The following is a 24,396-nucleotide window of genomic DNA, read 5'->3' as shown; positions in this document are numbered from 1 at the left end:
GAGATATAGTGTAGTCATAATAGCTCTATAGTACTATTAATGTAGTAGGCATATTACATTGTATTCATATAAACTTATCCTGTGAATCATAAACTTCACAACAGCTACATACAGATTTGGTGAGTACAGACTTGTCACTGAGTTAGAGATGTGGGTTCTGATCTCATTTTTGTAGACCAATTATCTGTATTATCTTGGAGAGTCATTTAAATTTTCTGAGCCTGTTTTATCACTAGTAAGTGGGACTAGTAATATATCCTTGGGTATTTAGTATCATGAGATCATTTCATAATTTTGGAAAAATCACCAATATGTATGATTTGTTCCATTGGCAGTATTATCACCACTCTAGCATGCAGGAGTGATTGTGCCTTGGTGGTTTTTAGTCTCTTAAGGCATTAAAGAAATCTTTCTTTCTGTTCACCTTCTTCCTTCCACATAACTGTAGAAGCCGAGGGCACCTGCATTCTGGGTATAGCCACCCAGATCTGAAGACCCATTTTCATCCAAAGGGAAGAAGCCACCTGAAAAAAGCCAAGGATGACAGAGCCAGCATGCAGCCTGCAAAGTCCATTCACGAACAGGCCGAGTCGCCCAGAGAACTCTGCAGAGCACCGAAAAAAGGGGAGCCTTTGGGGTTTAGTCGAAAAGGCAACATCAGGCCCAAAATGGCCAAAAAAAAGCCAACAGCAATTGTGCACATCATCTGAAAGAGGGGGTGGCTCTGGGCTTTGGGAATGTTGCCGAGGGGCTGACACATCGACAGTGAGACACACTGGGAGAGCAAAGGGCATGAAACACATACATTTCCTATCCATACAAACCCCTGGGTTAACCAGCATTTAATAAACAGGAATCTCAGCAAATCAGAATCATAAGGAGCCTATTTTAGGCTCCTTTTAGATATAAGAGGCAAATCACAAAAAGAAAAAAAAATAATAGCACTCTATCCCAAAGTTTTAGTAAAATGAAGCATCAGCTTCTAAAATAATCAGCCAAGTCTCTAGGAGTTTACACAGCTGATGTTCTGTGCAGTGGTCATTCATTCTCAGGCCCCAGGCCACACTAGATACCAGGCATGTGAAAAAATTCCTCTGTATGCACTGCTCTCTAAATTATGAGGCAAGAAGTGGCAATAGGAATGTAACATTTTGTTAATAGCAATGACATGTTGATTTTTTTTTTTTTTTTCAAAAGCCTCCAGAATAAGAATTTCTGCTTCTTGGAGCATTCTGGTTAATTAAGATTTCAGTGTTTGGGTTGCATCAGGGACTCATTCAATTAGACTCTGGTTCTCATTTCCCTGGTCTGTTTTCCAGTCAAGTTTGATTTAGGTTTTTGTTTCCCTGGAAGCATGTTTGTTTGATTTTGCTGCACCTCTGCTCTCTTCTTTGACTGAGTATTTTGCACCAAAGACAGTGCTGCCAACCTTTATCTTAACAGCTGTTTCAATTGCTGCAACTGGAGAGGACAGTGAGTCCCTTTTAATGGGCACCATTATCAGTTCAGGGTAAATGGTGGGATGCCAGGGGCAGGCACATTCTGCACATTGAGCCACCTTGGATCCCTGCAGACCAGCCCTTCCTCAAGACTCCCTCCCTCTAGTGTCAGCAGCCTCTGCTCGCTGTAGGTGTGACTTTCTCCTTCTTGGCCTAACTTCCACCTCCTGCTGCTTTGGTGTCCACTTAGGATTAAAATACATGCTCTTACCTTCAATCAAGTATCTGAAGCGTTCATTGTGCACTGCTTTCTAAAGTAGTTTCTGAAATAAACAGTGCATATAGATCCAGAATCTGAGCCTGTCCTCTCCTCCTTCTTTAAAATGACCTTTGGTTCCACAAGGAGCCATCAGTTAAGAACTTCCTGCTTTATGATTTTCTTCAAAAATGTATTTCCATGTGACTTTTAATTTAGCAAACTCATCTGGTCTCCTGAAGAGTTGAAATGTGCTGACATCCTTCTGGAAGCCAGAATAATGATGTCCATAAGTATATGCATATATGCACATATATAAAACACAAAATATATGTCAAGTATATTAATAATTTATTTTTAAATACTCATAGAAAAGGTGTGTGTTTGTGGTGGGTGGTTTTTAAATATGTTCATGTAAATTAGTTTATGTAAATTGAATTCTCATTTTAAAAATTAAAACTGTAACCTACTTAAACTTAGTAGAATTATGAATATTATTGCAATAAGCATAAGATTAGCAGTACATTAAAAGTAGGTAATAAAGTGATTACTTAAAATGCCAGTAAATTAAAAAGTGTAACTTACTATGATACAAACATTTTGAATCTATCCTAGTGAAAATGTTGATTTTTGAATCTCCACTTGACTTTTGGCTCATGGGTGTGGGCCATTCATGTGGTGGATAGGCAACTATCAAGTGTGAAAAAAAACATTGCTGTGAATATCACTGTTTAGGCTAACATTGTAAGAATTGGAATATTATCATTATTATTTATTTGGAGACTAAACCTCCTCCAAAGCTATTATTGCTGTTTATACCATGATTGCACTTTAACCTTTTACAAACTAAAAACTTGCCTTGTTAGTAGTATTGCATGCTCTTGCCCTGTAATATGTATGGACAATGAGGACAACTTGTTTTTAAATATGGTATAGCCAGGGTTGTTTTAGTTGTTTTTTTTTTTTGTCATTTTATTTATTGTAACCTACATTTCCAATTTTCACTTAATATGCCTAGGGAGCATTACATCTCTCTTTGACAGTGATACCCAGTGATCTTCAGAAAGCACCATAATGTCACATCTACCCTGTATACATTACATAAGAAATCATTTTAAGATTCATTATAATAAACAATTATTTTAAAGTTCTAACTAAATTCTGACCCTCATCTAAGGAAATGCATTATGTATGTTGCACTTCCTTAAAGACATAAATTTGCCCTCAGAACATGGGAGCTGGCTCACTCCAAGGACTATCCCACTTACTGCCATGCTCGAGCCATGTGCTGTATCCCATTTGGGTATTATTTTTAAATATTTCCTTTTTTTACAGGGCAGTCAACCTTAGAGTTGTTTTTTTGGAAGAAATCGCCAAAGTTTCTGGGAAAACATGTTCAAGGTTAAACTGAAGAATGGATCTAATTTTATTTGCTTTGTAAGACAAAAATCTTCATTTAAACTGTTTTTTTTTCCGTTTTACCCAAACTAGCTTACAGATTCTTAACTACAAAGTTCAGATAGCTTAGACACTGTTTTCCAGTATTCTGCAGGGTCAGTTGTGTGGAAGTTGTAATATTCTGTTCCCAGAATTTAAAAAAGTTTTTAGATTATGAAATATTATAACAATAAAGCTATATTTCTGACTAATGTGTTGGTATGTTGTCTAGTTGATATGTTTCTGGGGAGCCAAACATGCTGTATCATTAACAGAGAGCAAACATGCTAATTCATTAACAACATTATGGTGATTATATGTACAATGAACAGCTTATTCAAGAAGAATAAGAGAACGTAACTTTCTTGAGCACTTAACTCGATCATTTTCATTTATCATAATGCCTTTATCTAAAGGTTCTTTTCACATATGTTTCCACTAAGCAGTCCTCATTAAAAGTTCATTTCCCCCAATTCTCTACAATTATGAGTAGCTTTCCTACACCATATTTTTTAATTTGTCAATTCTTAACAATAACCCTGAACTGATTCCACATATTTACTCCAGCCTCTATACACTATACATCCCTGGCATTTACAAGTCCCAGAGAATGTTCAGGATACATAACAGTGAAAAGTATGTCTTTGGAGGAATTATTTGGCCATCAATCTTGGAAGAGGCAGGAATTAGGAAAATTTAGGGGACTCTTTTTGTTCCGGAACTGCTAAAGATATTAGAGACATGACCTCGGTCAGTTCTTTTGTTTACTCGTGTTAAAGTTAATGGGTTCACCAGGTCATAGTGTTCTTGAGAAATAACCATGACATTCTGAATAATCTTTGAGCATTAGAAAACATCAATAAATCCCAGAATCTTTATTCTGTTCAGTCTGAATCCTTGAAAAATTAATGTTATAGATGAAAGATCCCAAACACAAGCCCTACCATCATTTCAAATATTTAATTGATGGGGAAATTTAGAAATGGAAGTTTCTGTGAAATTAAAGTGATGAAATCTTTTTCTCTTCTCTTTCTTTAGGTTTTGCCCATGTTCTGTGTCAGTAAAAAAGTACACATCTGAAATTTTCATATAAGAAAGTGTTCTTCAACAGATAGCTCTGTGATATATTTACTTTGTTATTCCAAGACAGAAATTCCAGCTGTTATTTCAAGACAGAAATGAGTTTTTCTATTAGAGGAACCTCATATATAGGCAAACCCAGCTCTCCTGTCCAATTTGCAATTGAAACACTGATAAATTTTATATATGCAGAGGAAAGGTGTGAGGGCTTTGATGAATGGTCGTGGGACGGTGAATAAGGGTTTTGGTATCCATGTCTTATGAGGAGACATGATTGCTGTTCTCAAATATCTGAAATATTATCACACATAAGAATGCTTATTTTATGTGGTTGCAAATACATTTCTGAAATCAGCAAGTGAAAGTTCTAAGAAAGCAGGTATCAAGTCACTGCAGGAAAAAATAACTTCAGTGCAACACTGAATAAGTCTCCTTGTTGAAAAGTGAACTCCCTGTCTCTGGACTGCTAATTCCTTTATGGTAGATGAAACTCTACTTTGGGTGGAAAATCAGACTTGATTCCTCCAAAAATACTTGCAGCCCTAGGAGTCTGTCATATGTATTGATACCACATTATTTTAAATGTTGACCATGTAAAACTTAGTGTTGACATGACAAATTGATTTTGGAGATTTTATTTCACTGACTTAAACTAAAAGTTTTCTGTAACTTGTATCCAGACTTATCCTCAAAATGCTTTTGAATAGGTAGGGATGAGGAAGTATCATTTTCTTCCCTTAACAGGTGCAGAAACAGCAGTTGGGGAAATGGGAGATATTCACCTGGCACTGCTGCCTCATTCAGGACCATGTGCTGCTTGGGAAGCATCTCGCCTCACTGAAAGTGGTTGCAGTGTTAAGAGAGGTACATTTTTTGTTACAACATGGCTCCTGCATGCAAGCCAAGTACTTCATCTGGTGTTCAACTGTGTCATCAGCAATTCTTTCCAACACTGGGGGAGAAATTGGCAATGGTGCACCTGGAGATGGTGTGTGATGTGTCAGGCTCCAGTATTGCATCTTCCTCCAGCATTTTTTAGGTAGTTTTGATTATATTAACTTTTGTTTTTCTTCTAACAATACTTCATCATGTAGCTTCACCACATTTCACAAGGAAGGTAGAGCCTATACTTGATTTGAAAGTTACCCCAGACCCAAGAGCTCCTTTATGATAGAGAGTGAGTGAGAACCAGAATTTTGTTCCCCTGAATCCCCACCAGTGCTTTTCAGCACATTGTATCAGTTTGCTGTCAAGTATCCCAGAAAATGGTCCTCTAGGTATGATTTGTTGATATAACAACATTTCTTAATGTTCTAAAATTCAGTGAGAAAGATCCAGTGGACTCATCTTGCCAATGAGGGGCAAGTAGCTCTAGTTATAGGAAGAAAGGAGATCAGTGGCATACTCACCTTATATGGCTCCTTCTAGTTACTGCTGGAAACATACAGATGGGTTGGTCAATACTCATGATTTTGAAACTCTCTTTCTTTTAGCCTGCATCTATGGTAGGATGGGATATAAATGGCAGGCAGAATAATGGGGCCCCCAAAATGCCTATGTCCTAACTTCCAAAGCCTTTTGAGCATTTTAGGTTAAATTGCAAAAGGTAATTAAAGTTGGATATGTAGTTAAGATTTCTAATCCACCATCTTTAAAATAAAGAAATCATCTTAGTTTATCTGGGTGTGTCCAATGTAATCCCAAGAGATTGTAAGTGCGGATGAGAGAGGCAGGACTGCTAGTGTCAGAGTGATGTGATGTGATGTGATAAAGACTCAACTTGTCATTATTGGTTTTGGAGAAAGGAGCTACAAGCCAAGGAATGTTGGCAGCCTCTACAAGCTGGTAAGGGCAAGAAAATGATTGTCCCAGAGTATCCAGAAAAGAATGTAGCCCTACTGATATGATTTTAACCAAGTAAACCCTATTTTAAACTTTGGAACTACAGAAATGAAAGATAATAAATACATGTTTTAAGTCACTAAATTTGTGGTAGCTTGTTACATCAGCTATTGAATACTAATACATAAACTAATCAGATTTGGCACACAAATTATTCTTCAACAATAGTATAATTGAAAGTGTTGGTATTGGCTGCCTGCTTTAAAACATATCTGCTGTGACTGTGAGTTCAGTTTCCACACCTGGAAAATGGACAGAGTGATGTCAAGCCTTGATTATGTGGGAAGCACATGGGGGGACAACCATAAAATTTTCCATCAGTCCAGTCAACTCCATATCCAAGTATGTGAAAATCAAAAATTAAAGTTCTTTCCTGTATATTAAAATAAATAAAAATATAATGAACCAGAAAAGAAAATGATAGTTAAATTAAGTAGTTTGAATAGCAAAGAATGTTTGATGATATTTATCTATCTAGTAAAAACAAACATTAATATATCTAAAAAAAAGATATTAGGGTCCATCATTTACTAGCTTTGTTATCTTGGATCACTTGTTTTGTCAATTAGAACCTCATTTTATCTTTCTGTAATCAAGATTATGATGGAAATTCACTGAGATGGTTTGTGTATTTTTTAGTGCAATACCTAGCAGGGTCAGTGCCTAATAAATTGTTCACTTAAGAGAGAGTTAGTTAAATAGCGAAGCTTGGAAAAAGTAATGTCAGACAAATACCTGCAGCATCTGTTGGTGATATGTGGACCAGTAAATAAAATTCCCTTTTTAAGTCCTAAATCACCCAATAATTATGATACTTGAGTCCAGTACATGGAAACCAAAACATTAGTGCTACTGATAAAGCTGGATTTTATGCACAGTTCTTTGCATTACTTTTTGACCTTGGTGCAGCTGCTTTGCTTTGGTTCTTGTGACCCTCTGTCTTCATTCTCAAATACAATCAATTGTGGTGTCTGTGATTTTCTCTTCTTGGGAGGTTCCAGTTTATAGTCAGCATCTTCCTTTCTTTTCGGCTGCCCAGTATTTGCACTCTTATTATTCCACAGAGAGATTTCCAGACAAATGAGGTAAACCCATTTCCTACTAGAACATGTCCAGTACATTCACTGTAAATTCTTTGTTGAAAGTATTTTTTGCTGCAAAGCTAATTGGCCATAAGGCAATTTTGTAATAAAAAATAAGATAAAGTCACAAAGAACAATGTGCATTGTTAAAGGCTTAAGATCCAATGCCAATGTAAGGTCTTTAATTTAAGAATTGATTGAATAATTAATGCTTTCTTGAGCATTATATCTTCAAATATTACTTCTCCCTCATTCAGTTCTGTCCTAGAGCACATGTAGGTATGCTTTATCTTTTCACTGTATCTCAGATCTCCATTGTGCTTTTTTTCTGTTTTCCATTTCTATTCACTTTGTGCTTTAATTTGGACATTTTCTGTTGGCTATGCTTTCAGTTCATTAATTCTGTCTTCATTGTCTAATCTCAATTAAACTTATAATTGCAGGTGTTATATTTTAATTTTTTTAAGATTTATTTATTTATGCATACAAGAGTTGGGGTGTAGACCAGAGGTGCAGGGGGTAAGAGGATTCACCAGAGACAGAATGGGGGGCAGAACAGATAGACTGACTGAAATACACTGCTGAGGGAAGCAGCGGGTGAGACAGGAGAGGTCTGCCATGCCATGTGGGTTATCTCCCTGGCCGGGAATCGAACTAGTGCTGCAGTAGCTCTGGCTAGCTTCATAGTGCTGAGACTTAACCCCTTGCACCCCCAGAGAGGCCCCTGTATTTTAAATTTTCTATTTGATTCTTTTTCAAGATCATAATTCTCTGAGAAATTTTTCATTTAAAAATTGACTTTCTTGACCATAGTAATCATAATTATTTGAAAGCTCTTTTCTGTTTACACACCACCTATGACACCTATAGTTCTATTTCTATTGAATGCTTTTCTTGTGGTTTTCAGTAATATGGCTTTAACATATAATATGTCTAGAAATTTTTAATTTAATATCGATAATTGGGCATAAAATTATATAGGTTCCAAATGACTTTTTCTTCTCTAATTCTTTTTGGGGATCCATCCCTTCCCCTTCTAGGCAGATGAACTTGGGACTGATCTTAAATCAATCAGGAATTGAAATGTGTTGAGGCTGATTTAGTTTCAATAAGATTCAGTCTCCTGATTTGCTCTGATTACCAAAGTGTTGTCCTTCAGGATTTTCAACTGAGTGTCCCATGTGCTCACTGGACTCCCTCCTCCTGACAGATTCTTATGTTTGTCTCTTCAGCATTCTGACATAGTAGAAGAGTCCTCTCTGACTTTCAGAGGTTTTTGGCTTAGTCTATACATTACAGTCTATTCTTTGTTTCTTCAATACCTTATAAAAATTCTACTATAAAAATACTATTCTCTGTTCCAGAGGTTTTCTGCTTAGTTGCTTAATCAACTATCCTCATAGCTTCAGGTATTGGAAAATGACTTACAGGGTTGTGTGTTTGAGGTCCCTCAATTATCTCTATATCCCCTTAAGACCACTAAAATCTTTCCTGATTTTTCTTGCCCACAGCACTCTAGAAAAATCTCATAATACTTATCTCTTAAAATTTGCCTATGCCCCAAGGGAATAAGTGACTACAGAATGTCTGTGGAGTGAAGTCTTCACCACTGAAGAAATTTAGCCATTTCTGTCCTCTTTGATTTGATAGGTCTCTGATGTCTTTCAATGGGTGTATCTATATTTTATGTAGTATATGTATTTTTTGAAGAAGACATCGATGAGTCTCAAATCACTACATTTTAGCTAGAATTGGAGGTTCTTATCTTTCCTTTTAGATTGGCATATTAATCACATAATTTCTCTGGTTTTTATTTTGGTTTCACTCCAAGTGCTTTTTTTGAATCACCTTCAGCTCTGAGCTGTACAAATCTCCCACTTTGTCCCCTAGCACAGGTCCCCAGCAGAGGTTAAGTGTCTGAAGCTTCTACCTGTTCAGATGGAAGATTAGCAGAAAAAAAAAATAAAGCTATGATGGGACTAAAAGAACATAAACTGAACATAGAGAGAGCCAAATGCAAGAAATTACTTTTGGTCAAAGAATGGATTATTTGTACTCAAGTAATGTTCTTCTAACAAAAGAAAGGGAATTAATTTCTCTAGGTATTCACTCTCTGAAGAATGCTTTCCATCTGAAATAGTCTCATATTTTCCTAATACTAAATGAAAGAAAAGCACATGTCTTATATCTGAATGGAGAGCTCATTCTAATTTCTTGATGATAGAAAATAGAAAAAGTAAAGGATTAAAGGTTTTTTGAGAAATAATGAAGTAATAAGTGGTGACCTGCAACTCAGAATAAACTTTCCCTATTTACATCGAAATCTTAAGAAAGAGAGAAGAAAAAAAAATAGAGAAATTGTGCAGCCAAGCAGTAATAGAACATGTGATTATTGCTGTAATTTGATGTGCTTCTCATAACCAATTTTAAGAACCCTCATAGGCAAAAGTCCCTCTGTAGCTCAGCAACTCAGAATTTCAGATCTAATAGGCCTATTTTGTTAGCATTAGAGTTATGGAAAATAATATTAAAATATGTATTTCTGTTCAAGGGACTCAACCTCAGTAAATGTACTTTGTTTGCTAAATGGCCACTTACGCTGTTCCTAAAAATATGCAACATTGGTCATCAACTCCTTGAATCTGCTTGAGATACACATATTATTCTTTTTCTTCATTTTGTGACATGATAATATTTATTCATGCATCAGCCTAATGCTGATTATTACTGTTCATCCTGTCTACTCTGTGCCCTCATAGTCATTTTTTTTTAGAATACCGGTAATGATCCCAGTGGGTAAAGCATTCAATAGCCTTTCATAAACAGAATGCTTCCCTAACTTGAACAAAATGTCCATTCTTATATCTTTGCTAATGCAATGTGTGATTCAATTAAATTTCTTTCCTGCAGTGTTTATCTCTAAGAGTTGGCATAAAAAGTGGGAAAATGTGAACATCAGCTCATCTTAGTAAACTTGAAACCTTGACAATATTCCTCAGATATATTCATCTAACTCTAGCTAGATTTGCTTCAGAATCCACAGAAGCAGACTTTATGATGGCATTTTTAGCTTGGAGATGGACAGGACTTTAGAGACCTTTTGTCTCTTCACTTTTTTATAGTTGGGGGATACAGAAATTTATCGATAACATGACATTCCAAGAACCATCTGGAGAGTTCAAAGCAGAGAAAGAACTACAACCTGAGTTTTTTAACTTTCTAAAAATTGAAAATGCTTGAGAGTAAGTAATAAATTTACTTAATTTTACAATTGTTTTCCTCATCTAATGCACCTATATGAAAAAAAAAAAGGCAGAATCAGTATGTATATTGCTTTGTGTTTGCTACATTTTGTGTGAAAAGGTAAAGGGAAGAATAGGAAATACATTTATTTGTAAAAGGAAATAGTAGAAAGTTCAATTAAAAATTAATACAAAATGGTTGTTTCTAAAGGAAGAGAACATGTAGAAGAGGACACGGATGTAACTAAGATTTCTTTGAATTGTCTTATGTTTTAATTTTGGAATCATGTAAATGTATTACTTGATGAAAAACTAAACTAATATAAACACTGAAAACAATGATAAAAATGCACAAATGGCAAAAAGAATCAAAAATAAAATCCAACATGATTACACTTCGAAATGATTTTTTTTTAAAGTGGCCTACTTTACAGTGGTGATATTTCAACATAACAATGAAAGACTCAACCCTGGTCAATATTTCTAATAAAAGGAAAGCTGGCAGAAATGTATGTGTTCTGCTTTCATATAGCCTATTCCTAAAAGTTGTGTGTCATATGTTTCATGGCTCATCTCAGGATTGTGTCACTCTTAAAGATGGGTACTATGTGCTAGATCTGATTTAGGCTGTGTAGTCAAATTCATTCCACATATTGATATAAATTTTAAGAGATGTTTTCTTTTGTACCTAATGTGAACATATTGTTAAAATTCTGGGAACCCCAGATCTAGCAGGCAAGAGAGCAAAGCCATCTGCATAGGCTTAAAAGTCAGAACAGGCTCTGTTCTGTGAAGCATCCATGCAAGGATCTGAAGCCGACAGGGAAACCAACTTTTCAGCCTCCACAAATGACCAAGGAGCCAGACAAAAAAAAAAAAAAAAGACATTAACAATAGGTACCTAACCTTTGCATCTCTACAGTGCTTTGCTTTTGAAGTCAGGAAAATTATTAAACCCCAGTTTTGTCTTGCTTTGTGCATCGATAACATCATTATTTCTCTGGGTCAAGATAATTTAGGAAATCAAAAGATCTAATTCTAGAGATGAAAACCAGAACACCCTCCCCCCACCTCAAGAATAATAAATTATAATAGATCAAAGACTCACTGTTCCTTTTCTTCTACACATATGCTATTCTGTAACAAGGTACATAAACTGAGCTCAACTTTGTGATTGTCAAAGCAGTTCTTAGAGTATAATCCATTGGACTGTTTGCAGGATCAAATCCTCACTTAGATTATCTAATAAACTGTTTATCTATGAGACTTTTATTTCAGTTAACAGTAATGATTGCTTTGGTTTGAGGAAACCAAACATTTTATTGCTTAATGTAGTAAATTATAATAACTTATATTATGTAGATTAAGGAAACCTGAATTTAAAAAACAAACCATACTGGGTCATTTTGTATCTCTCTCTCTTTTATCTATCTGTCTACACAGACATGTATTATATTACTGAAATTAGGTTGAAATCGATTGGGCTAAAATTTTTCCTTCTTATATTGACTACCTTATTAAGATATCAAAATTAGATGAGGACTTATCATTTTCTGGAACAGTTTGTATAAATTTGAAATTACTCCACAATAAACCTTTGTTAGAATATACCATAAAACCATCTGGATCTTTCTTTGTGGACAATATTTTAAACTGTTGATACAATTTTTATTGATCATAGGATTATTCAGGTGTCCTATTTCCTTACTTTAGCTACATTTAGTATGATGCATTTTTCTACTAATTTATTCATTTAATTAAAATTTCAATTTCTAAGTGGTGAGTTGTTTACAATATTCCCATAAGTTTGCCAGGTTTAAATGGGCCTAGAATAAAAGACTGCAGCTGAATCAGACTGTTCTGCAAGCTGCTTTGTTATTTGAGCCCGATGACCCAGCAGATCTAGGGACTGGAGATGCTTTATGGAGCTCTGAGAAACCCTACTAGGAGAATCAGCATCTGATCCTTAGAGCCAAGTCATTCCTCTTCTGAAGATAATCACTCTCTATTTATGAAATGATTCCTGGTGTTCTACTGTACTGTGAAGATTGAATGTTGAAGTAGGTCACCATTGTGACCATGCACCCTAGCAGTTTAATGTGAGTGAATTGTTAGCTAATTCACCAAGCCATTATATAGGGTGTTCATAGAGACTCTATGACTTTATGTGATCTCATAGGATCACAAAAGGGAAAGAGTTGCCTATAAGATTGAAGTCCAGCAGATCTCAAAGACAAAAACTAATTTGCATGAGCCTGTGGCTCAGGCACCTGTGGTACCTATTCTGCTGTTGCCACCTCTCATCTCACACCTCTGCTCTCTTATGGTTTCTCTGTGACTTGTTGTCTGAATAAGAAAATATTTCGACCTTTATGGTTTCACACAGTATACTGGCACTGTTTAGGAAGACATTTATTGTAATCGTCAATGAAATTATTGTGAAATATGTGTGATATCTAATATGTATGATAGCTATATCATAAATCTTAGTCTAGCTCAGCAATTTGCAAACTGTGTTCTATAGAATGTCACTAAATAAAATAATTAGAAAGGATTTCTTATCTAATAAGTTTGAAAATTTTTGAATAGAAACAAGCAAAATATTGCAGAAGTCCTAAAGGAAATTAGATACTGATATATTCTGAATTTCAGCATTTCTGAAACTGATTTGACCCCAGAACCCCTTCTTCATAAGCATTTTACAGGAGTAGTGCTTTAGGAATTGTGGTTTAAATTATATAGATTTTGGCAGAATATTAGCTTTGATAAACAAGAGTGAAAGTATTACATTTTAATACTAACTAGGATATAAGAAGCATCATCTTGGCTATTCAGAATGACTAGATTTCTTAGCTCATAAAGATATTTTTAATAGGAAATTCTCACCAGGAGGATGATGTCGGGGACATTACTCAAGGGCATTTATGCTTATGCTTCCTGCTGCCTAAATTGCTCTTTGTCCAGATGTTCTTTTGACTCCCACCTTTATGTGTAAGCCTTTCCTCAAATGTCACTTTCTTCAAGCCTTCCCCTCTTTAAAATTGCACCCTAGCTACCAGTATTTCCTATCCTCCCTCTCTGCCTTATTTTTCTTTATAGCACTGAAGAGTATTGTATATGGTATCCGATTTCTTATTTATTTGGTTATGGCTCATTTCTCCCTACTAGAAGTCAAGGCAGGAAATTTTCTCTCTTGTGGTTATTGCTATATCCCTCACACGTAGAACAGCACCTGGAATATAGTAGGAATTCATTATAATATTTGTCAAATGAATGAATAAAAACATGCATATGTCTGTCTTAATTAAGAAATGTAAGTCAAAGCAGCTATGTGATGGTTTCATTTGGACTCTATAATAGTAACTTGACAACAGTCAGTTAAATATATGTGAATCTCTCTCTTTATGTTAAACCCAAGTCTTATAAAGATAGAAAAAAATCTTCATTTTTGTCCCCAAACCTGATGATGTCACTGATTGTCTTCCAGTCCTTAGTCCTGCCTTTCTCTTGCTGTTTTAATGCCGACTCATCTGAATTATTCCAACAACTTCTTTTGGTTCCCCAACTTCAGTCTCCTTCTCCAGAGTCACACTATCTGGAAACACAGCTCAATACCTGCTACTCCCTATACAGAAGCCCCTGTGGTCTGCTCCTCACCACAGCAGTCCACGTCCCCCAGCAGCTGGTATACCTGCCTTGAATCTCATTCTAAGTTCCAATTTCCTGAGTTTACCCATAACTTTCTTACTTTGGCGTTTCTTGTTTTTTTTCTCATGGAGGTTGATCAAGTGTGAGCACAACAGGAGACAGAGCACAAGATAAGAAAAGAAGTTGTTACAGTCACAGGTCCTTGAAACAGAAGATGCTTCCTGTACAAGATAGGACCAGGTTAGAAACACCAGGTTTTGATCTGATCTGGTGCAGAAGACAGGAGCCAGGGCAACGCAGGACTAGAGTTTTAATTGGGGTTTTCCCAAGAAAGGCAAGACAGGACTGGGTGAACAGTTTCAGATTGGGCTAGTTTGAGTAATTCTGGCAGGTTCTAAATCTGCCAAGTGGTTTCTAGTTGCCTGGCACCTGGCCCTGAGATGATTAAGGCAGAGGAATATTGTCTCCTGGTGTGTAGGGGCCACAAAGAGGTTGTAAGGCTCTGGATTAGTTAGTTTACATATCAAAGGAATGCTCCCATCTGGGCCCTTTGCTATCTCTAAGGATCAGCTAGCGTCAGGAGGGGAAGTTAGTCTCTCCCGAGCCAGAAAGGTTTTTAAAGTGTTAAAATATCATAATATATTGAAAATAAACCACATGAACAATACAGTACTTCTACTTAGGTGTTTTCATGACTTAGAATAACTTTTGCCAAACAATCTCCTTCCTCCATGACTATTATGGAAAGTTTATTAGTTTTTAAGTCCCAGTTCGAATATCAGTTTCTCCCCTGGGAATTTTTCTAATTTCTCCCATTAAGAAGCAATGTTTTCCTGTGTGCTCCCATAGCATCTTGTAATTTTCCTTTTACATCCACCATGGCAATTTGTACTTGTATTGCTTTACTTTACAGTGTTACCCCAGAGGAATGCTGCCTCATGCTAATTTTTCTGCATGTGTTAATGTCCATTCTGTGAAATGAGGAGGTGAATATTTTCTGTCCTGCTCTGCTAACCCTCCTTAGATGCTAGAAGGGAGCTCTTACATGGGGGATCTTCTTTGTTTTTGTTGCTGTAGGGGTTGCTAGTGCTGTGGACCAGTTGCCTGCCTGTTGCCTAAGGTCTTCAAAATTGCTAAGAACTCAGCCATGGGGGAATTAAACATACAGGAAAATTCTGTATCCATTTCATTTGTGCATCACTGAGGCCAGGATGATGGAAAAGCAAGAATGCTACAGAATACTGTAGCTTTGATTTAACAGAATACATTTTTATACATGATTGATGCTATGGCGTTATCTTCTTGCTACGTCTTTCTGGAAATAGGACCTAGAAGAAACCATGTCCAAAGGACATTGTAGCATTTACTCCATGTGGCCTCTCCTATCGCAGTTCTTCAATGACACTATAATCATATGTGGCTTCATGATGTTTTAGCAGTGGTCTCTATAGACTATGCCCTCTAGCCAAGGTGTGTAGCAGGCAATGTCATTTTCGTTTTGTAACTACACACTATGATGGTCACACAACCACAAAACTGACACACCTTTCACAGCATATCCCCATTGCTAAGCATCTGATGTCTGTATTTGTCTCTTCCTGACAGACTGAGAATACTATTGTGAGGTTGAAAATACTAGATTCTTAAAAGATTCTTGGGATGTAGACATGTCCTCAAAGGATCGTGCTGGATCTCCTATTTTGTTTTCTAGCCCCACATTAGAGGGCATGACTTAACTCTTACTACTCAATATAACAATGATTCTAATAATAATGATTTGAAGACCATCCTTGTACCTAAATGTTATCTTCCTCTTTGATTGTTTTATAAGGATGAAATTATTGATGTAAAATTATTAGTTCAAAAAGTAAAGGCATTTTAAAGATTCTTGTTTACTAGATCTGAAACTATTTTTGAGAAATGTTTTAAGATTTGTTCCTATGAGATTTTCATCTTCCTAAAAAGAGAAATGTGAAAACCCTTTTCACTTTAAGATTAATAATATAAATAGAATGAAATGGACCCTTATGAGAGTTTGGGGTTTTTTTAATGGATATTTATAGAAACTTTATTCACAACTGCCAAAACCAGGATGTAACCAAGGTGACCTTCAGTAGGTGAGTGGATAAATAAATTGTGGTACACACAGACAATGGAATATTATTCAGTGCTAAAAGAGAAGGATTTTGCAGTTTACAGGATCAAACAGACACCACCTGGATTGTGTGTAGCAAGTTTAGGAAAAATAAAAGCATTATCCACTCCAAAATAAACCACTGTCCTCCCTTGTGAGACTTTTAAGCTTCTTTCTGCATAAAACTGAAATTCTGGAGAAAACAGGATATTCTAGTTTGGTGACACTTTATAAACAATCATTCATCACCAAAGTGCAAGTTGACAAAGTAGGAAGGAGGAGATGTCTGTGGTGATGTTTCTGGCCTATGCAAATACTCAGCTAACCTGCATAGCTTGTTGGGTGGAATTTCTTTGGTTATTTTTCTTTCTGCTATAACACCAAGCATAAGCTATCTGACAAACAAGAGGTAAAGTGACTAAGGTGTGGCCTCAGGTGTACTCCTGAAAGAGTGGCTGTCACACCCGTCTTCTAAGGAGGTGGTAATAAGGATTAAGAGTCTAATCCTATCATTTTGTTGCTGTTTTTATTTATCATGTAAGGTGTAATTATAGTGTTTCCCTTTTAAATGGTTCTTAATGTGTTTGGTCAAAGGGGAAAACCAAAGCTCTTGGTAAAAGTCAAGTGTTTCACCATCTGTCTCTATCATGTTTTCCTGGTTGCAATTCCAGAGCCCTGCCTGGGAGCACTAACTTCTTTGTACAAATAGGTCAAATCTATTGATTTTGGCTAACAGCCCCAATTTAGAAAAACATAATGGCTTCTCCTCACTTGCTTTTTCTTATTACTTATGAAATTATGATCAAGTAACAATGTGAATAATAAAAACATTAGTGCTTTTGTTTATTCTTCCAGAAGTTTCTGTGCTGAAACAAAGATATATGTATGTATATGAACACTTAAAAACAAACCCACATGGATTCATTTATATACTGTTTTTGTTTCACTTTTACAACATATAGTGAATATCTCTAAATGTTGATAAGTAGAGATATTCTACTTTATTTAACAGCAACATAATCAATGTATATTTCTAACATAACTTTTTAAACCAGTTCCCTACTGATGGATATATCCTGTTATTAATAATTTCAGTTATTTCCATAATCTTGATCCCAGTATACTTTGGGAGTGTATGTTTAATGATGCACTTTTAGGTCAAAGCATATGTCTAACAAAATAATCATTCAATGATAGACAAAGCAAACAAAATGAAATTCTGGACATAAGAATTGGTAATATTTTAAGGAAGGTTTCATTAAAAAGAACCATCTGATAAATTTTCCATGTTGCCATTTTACCTAAAGAGGTTTAAATAGCATTTTTTTATTTTATTATTGTTTTGCCTTTTTAAAAAAGCACCCAGTATAGAAACTTTAATAATGATATTGACATCCAAAAATGACACTTAAAAAGAAAAGACTGGCTATAAAGGAAAGAATGTGAGACTGAGATCATATCACGGCTGGTCACAAACATACTGTGATTTGGGCCTCCCCTGGTGGTGCAGCAGTTGAGTGCTGGACTGCGAAGATGCCCACAGCCTCTGCAGCATTGGTTCGTTCCCCGGCCGCTGGGCGAGGGTCCCACATGGCGCCCAGACCTCTCCTGCCACGCCCTCTGCTCCTTTCATCAGTGTATTTCGTCAGTCTGCCTGTTCTACTCCCGGCTCTGGCTCTGATGAATTCTCTCACCCTCCCGCGCTTCTGACTGTACCCAGTGCTTGTATAAATCAATCAATCAATCAATCAATCAATCAATCAATCTTAAAAAAAAAATACTGTAATTTTAGACAAACCACCTCTGGGAATTTTAGCTTTCCTACATGTAGAAAATAGTAGAGGATCACTTATGATTTGCCTACCACTTCGGGCAACTAGTAAATTGCTCATGAGCAGATACTGGTCAAACCCAGAAGCTAAGGCCCTGTACATATGGGATCTGCTGGTGAAGAGTTTAGCCTTTACCCAAATAAGTACTGCTGCATGCTGAGGGGACAAACCAGATATTTTAAGATTTTTTTTTTCATGTTTCCCATATTGACTTTGTCATTTGGTCCTAGATGTATGCTCATCAACTCCAGAAGGAATTTGAGCAAATACTCTATTTGAGCCAATCCTCAGAAGCTTCCAAGGTAAAGAGCAACCTTAGAGAAGATAGACTGTTAATGTTGTATCCTATAAACTGATTTTCAAAAAGTATTTCACTGAAATGGGTACTTTGGTAATCTCAGATCTAGCATAGAAAGACTGATATTTTCTGGATTCTTTTCTAAATCTTTCATTTAAACAAATAATTGATATTTTAAAATTCCCTGAGAGACCACTGTGATTAAGTAAGTGCTTACATATTTTCAATTTAGCTCAATGCTGGGTAAAAAGTTAATGCTCAATAAACAAGAGCAACTATTACTCTGATAATGATAGAAAGTGAGCAGTCTTGCAAAATTCAATTAAAATAAGGTCCCGGACCTGAAAGACTTTTAAATATATCAATATAAGTAAAGAGACTCAAGATGGAAATTAGAACTTCTTTATCTCGAATGGTATAAAAAGTTTCAGTCCCCAGAATATTTTATGTTCCAAAATTCCCACTAGATCTAAACTTGGCATTTTTATCTCAACTCACTTTACATTCATAATGTGGTTTAGCAAATCTAAGGAACTGTCAACACTTTGGGTTTCCCCTGAAAGCCCAGATTACCAGGAAAACCAAACCCTAAGAAGTAGAAGTTCACCCCAGATTGTGGGATGTTGCTTATAGGACCAGCTGGATATATCTAAGTTCAACCTGAATTCTCTGAGGGATTAAAAACTAAAGGTGAAGGGAAACACTAAGATAACTCAAATAGAACTAATGAATTACTAATGAATTTAATGAACTTCTGGAGGCCCCTGGAACTTGTATTCCTAAAATGAATTCCCTCAGACAGCAGACAGATGACTCACCACTTTGGCCATCAAGACAGGCTGAGTCATCTAAAGTCATCTGAATCACCTGTTTTCAGCTTTGTTTTATAAGAATTGGGACTGGCTGGATATTTCTGTCTCTCTGAATGTGGGTATTCAGCATTTAAATATATGGAGAATATGATGTCCTTTGGAAAAACCACACAAATTGCTCATGCACAGATGGACTGAATTAGTGAAAGCAGATTAGTAATTGTTTTTAGTTCTGATGATGAAAAACTGCTCTGAACACCTACCTCACTGGATTCTTTACTCATCAGATAAGCCAAGTGATACTTGATGAGGATCCAGATTAGAAATTAAGAGACTGACTCCACAGAGTAAGACCAGTCAGAGAACATCTTGAGATGTCATTTACAGAGCTTGCTTTTAAAATCTGGATGCTAATCTGGGCCACACACAAGCATATTCTGAGCAGAGAGTTTCTGAAAAAATGATGCTTCACAATGAGGGAAAAACGAGAGATGTCATCTTACATTTTCATCAAAAATACTGAGGAATTATTTTTGGATGATATGTTCTGTTGTAGTGTGTTTTAACAGATTTTTTTTTTGAGGGGTGGACATTTATTGAAGGCACAGTGGCATAAGGGAAAGAATCTAGGTGAAGGAACAAGATTCTTGAGCCATGTGTTCAAGTAAACATCCGGGCTTTTTGAAAGCCTTAGCTTTTTCATCTGTTAAATGAAATGGTCATGTTAGTTTTCCAGACTCTCTTGAACAGGAGGATCATTAGGGGAATTTGTTAAAAATATGGATATCCCTTGAGTTTCCCCAAACCTGTTCAGTCCAAGTCATCAAGAAGAGGTCCAAGAACTAGTTTTTAACCAGATTTTTAAATTGAGACAAGTTTGGGAAACAACAGATTAGATGACCAGCAAGGTATTTTTCAGCTATAAGATGGTTCAATGATCCTCTAGACACCAAACTGTTCTTCCCTTCCCTTCAAATTGGGGAGGTAATAATCAAATAGAAAACAAAACAAGTTAAATTGTTGTTGGAGAGGTATTGGTCAGGCTGGTCTGCAATGAAATTACAATTCATATGAAGATTTTTTTGGATACACCTAACCTTAGATACTCAAGGACCTCAAGTTGTCCCTGCTTCAAATTAACACCTCTCACAAACAATCTGATAAATTCATTCACCCTGGAGTTTAAATAGCTCATGATCCCACTTGCATTTTGCTCTCTCATATATTAACAATATCTGAGCCAAAGGAATGGAGGCTTCAACAATGTCAGCAAATAGGGCAAACTGTGATATCCAGCAACAATCTAACCTATATAGAAAACTGCACTGAACTTGTCCAACGTGAAGCAGGAACTCTGCCTCAGTTCAAGGGAGGTGGAGTAGACACTAATCACCCAAACAGGAAGTATACCAGTTATCAGAACAAATTTAGTGTCACCATTGCAGAGCAAAAACTCTGGATAACCTCGTTGAACAGTTTAAATCATTTCTTATACACATATCTGCTAACAAAAGACATTGGAGAAACTTGCTCAGAAAATCAAAAATTCACAAATCATAAATTCATTCTGTCATGTATTCAGCATTGATGGAATTCATTCTTATATATATTCAATATTATTTATTAGTTGAATCAAAATGATTTTTCAGCAAGGCAAGCCACCAGTCTAACAGTCCTACTGAATTTTGTCTTTTGTTCTTCCTGGAAGGGTGGTATATTTACACCTGAGCCTCTTGAAAATTCTTGTCTCTTGTCTGTTTCATTTTCTGGGTCTGTAACTTTCCTCTCTTTACAAGCCTAAATGATGCACTAGTCTGAACATCTTTGTGAGGCTCACTTACATGCATATTAAGGAGCTACTGCCATCTAGTGTATCAGACAAGATACTACAGTTAGCCTGTTACAAGTCCCATCAGACAAATGAAGATTTTATTTTCAGACCATTGGAAAGTTCTAGTGGTCACACAAATTTAACAAATTCTTGATTAACTGGTACTAAAGTAACCAAAATCCTTAAATAAATTAATTTAAATTATCTTTCTGGGGGGAATGGAATGTTGTATTTCAGTAGAAAAAAGCAACTGGTAATAAAATATAATTGAGACTGGTCAAAATAAGAAAATTGTATAATATGTCCTGGTTATTTATAAAAGCACATAAAAATATAATGTTAAAAAGTAAGTTTGATGTTCTACAATACTCTAGTATTATATTTACTCTTTCATAAGGAAAAATGATTTTCATCAACCAGTTTTTAGTCAATTAGAGATAAATATTTCCTGAAGTCTGTTGAATTCTATCTAGCACCCTTGATGACCAATGTCATTGCACTTACCAATTCCCTACTTAAGTAGTATCAATAAATTTAAAAAGTCACTGCTAAAGGAGTAACTAATTAGAACTCAAACAATCTAGTCCCATAGTTTGTAAACCTGCACCAGGGATTTTATACACATGAGCATGCTGATCTGTAAAGTGCTGATAATAATAACATCTACATCATACGTTGGTTAGGAGGGTAAAATGTCAAGTCAATGCACGGTGTATAATTAATGCTCAAAAAAATGTTGCTAGTACACACTTGCACTCACAGGCATTTAAAGCAGTCCCCATAAGCAGACAACATTCTCACTTAAACTCTCTTATAAACTCTATTAAGAGGAAGAGTCAAATGCTAAACAGAATTGTATATATGAAAAAAATGTTTTCTGTGCTCTCAGAATGTTTTAGGAATTAGAGATCATTTTGGATGGTTTATTTTTAAAAACCTTCCCCAATCTATACACATGGACACAAATATAGGTGTCTGTGAGTGTTTTGGGGCCAGAATTGGGCAGAGGCAGGGTAATGTTGAATTCAGTTAACCAATGAGCGGTTATGCAGCTAATGATTTGTAAGGAACGATTCGGCTTTGTCTAACTTTATTTAATTGTTTTTCAATGTAGTTTTGTAACATTCGTCTAAAAAAGTTGACCTACATCAGGCTTACAGTAACTTCATTGTTTTCTTGCTTTCTGGGAGATTTATTCATGTCCTAGAGTAAACGTCAAATTTCAAATAGAAAATCATTATTCTTCTCTAAGAGCCTTTAAGAAGAAATAGCTACTTGAAATCTTCCTTAAAAAAGTGTTCCATAAACAAGTGAAATGACAAAACAGAAATGGTTCAAAGGGAACTTTAAGCAAGTTATTTTCATTTCCTAGCCATGTTTTCTAATAAGTTAATAAATACATAAATTGTCAAGGTTAAGTATAATTCAGAAACTATTTGCTTTCTAAACTTACGTATATGTACGTTTGTGAGTGTATACGAACAAGAAAGCACATTTGTGTTCTATGATTCAAAGGTTGTAAGATTGGTAGCAAAAGCACTTTTCTGCCAAAGGCCCTGCCTGGCTCCTTTCCTTTCCTTTGAAACAAACCAGTAATGAGGAGCCCTGCTAAAGTATATTCTTTACCACTAGGGGGTGACAGTTGACAATGAATCAGCTTCCTTTAACTTGGGACAAGCCACCGGCTTGGATTTGTAGGTAGGGGAGAGTGTACTAGCAACATTTGTTTGGCTGGTGCTGCTTGACTTGATGCCTTTTGTTTGCTGAACGTGCCTCACATCCAGTATCATTCTTGTTGCCACACAATATCGCCGGATGGAAGGACAGCTAGTGCCCTACAACTGTTTGGAAAATTAGTTAGTAGATAGGACCAATTTAATAAATATTGAGAGTCCACAGGCCCTGTGACAGGTATTAAGGAGACAATAGTGAACAAGAATATAATATATGTCCTCATGGAGGTTTTATTATAAAGGAGATGATTACCAAAAACAAAGGTAAACAAACACATCAATAAAATTATTTCAAACCTTAAGACCAGATAAAGAAAGAAATATGAGGGTAAGATAGAATAATAAATTAGATAAGAGATACTATAGTACATTAGGTCTTACTTTATATAAGACTTTGCTGTTCTTTTATCTAAACAGCACATTTCAGAGACATATGAAGCCCTGTTTTTATTGTTTTCCTTTTCTTAGATTCTAGCAAAATTCTCATAACTCAGCATTTTGGCACCTTTGAAGCTTGAAATATATATAACACTGATGTTATATATATTTATTGATGTTATATATATGCACTGGCATCCCTTCTTAACATGCCTTTCACAGATACCTCATTAAAAAGAGGCATTGAATGGGAAATTTTACCTCTTTCCATTCTTTTTTTTAAAGATTTATTTATTTCTGCATACAAGAGCTGGAGTGCAGGCCAGAGGTGAAGGGTGGGCTGCGTGAGAGGATTCACCAGAGTGGAGAGCAGAACAGGCAGATCAACTGAAATACACTGCTGAGGGGAGCATCTGTCGAGACAGGAGAGGTCTGCTGTGTCATGTGGGTTGCCTCCCTGGCCAGGGATAGAACTTGGACAACAGTGGCTTTGAATAGCTTCACGGAGCTGAGACTTAACCCCTTGCGCCACCAGGGAGGCCCTCCTCTTTCCATTCTGCTTTACAGAACAGAAACTTCATTCATGTAACTGGCCAACTTGCATCTTTTTTTCTAAATAGTTGGAACACTTCTTGAGTAATATCACACGCATATTTTAAACAAAAGATATTGCTCATTTGAAGTTAAAGTCATTTAGCATGGAAAATAAGAAAATTTTCCTAATTTTGATATAAATATTGGTAAGACTATAACCTTGCTGTTATTTCTAGCCAACACAGATCATCTAATGCCATGTCCTACTTTCTTGATTTACCCCTAAGACCCTTCTCCTTTTTTCTCCATCAGTTTAAGACCTCCTCATCTTTCAAACGCTAATGAGTCTGTCTCTGTCTTTAAATTTCTCTGTATGTCATGTGTATTCCTTCTTTTGCTTTATTCCAAAAGTACTCAGGTTGTTGAACAATTGGTTAAGTATAGGATTTTATAATTGTTGACTGACTATCCAAAAACTCTTCCCTTTTCCAGCCTCCTTTGCAACTCGGGATGAGATGTGTGACCAGTTCTAAGCAAATATACTGGTATCATCAGGGAAAGATATATCCTCCATGACAAAACAGAAGAGGTATATGTGGGGAAGTTCTCTGGTCTTGATTTTTTCTTGCCTTTTTTTTTTTTGGATAAGACTGTGAAGGATGCTATGCTTGGATATACAAAACTACCATGTGAACAGTATGGAAAACCCAAGAGACTTGGAGATGCCAAACCATTATCTCTATGATACCTTTCCCCAC

At 36.0% G+C, this 24,396-nt stretch overlaps 1 protein-coding gene across 3 annotated transcripts in view; it reads left to right on the top strand.

Moving 5' to 3' along the window:
• The window catches only part of ZNF365 (zinc finger protein 365), a 28,506-nt gene extending 23,256 nt beyond the window's left edge, over positions 1-5,250 (top strand). For 2 of the 3 annotated variants that reach the window (XM_037496414.2, XM_037496415.2), the window contains exon 5: positions 449-3,342. In XM_037496414.2, coding sequence (XP_037352311.1) covers positions 449-710 — 262 coding nt within the window. In that variant the 3' untranslated portion in view covers positions 711-3,342. Of the gene's footprint in view, positions 1-448; positions 3,343-4,956 lie in introns of those variants that run through there. The other variant, XM_054690245.1, reaches the window with a different exon arrangement.
• Positions 5,251-24,396: the final 19,146 nt, after the last annotated feature.

Source organism: Talpa occidentalis, unplaced genomic scaffold, assembly GCF_014898055.3.
Source record: "Talpa occidentalis isolate TD23 unplaced genomic scaffold, MPIMG_talOcc4v2.1 talOcc4.8, whole genome shotgun sequence".
NCBI lineage: Eukaryota > Metazoa > Chordata > Mammalia > Eulipotyphla > Talpidae > Talpa > Talpa occidentalis.
Note: the sequence above shows the minus strand (reverse complement) of the source record. Positions and strands in the feature narration are given on the sequence as shown.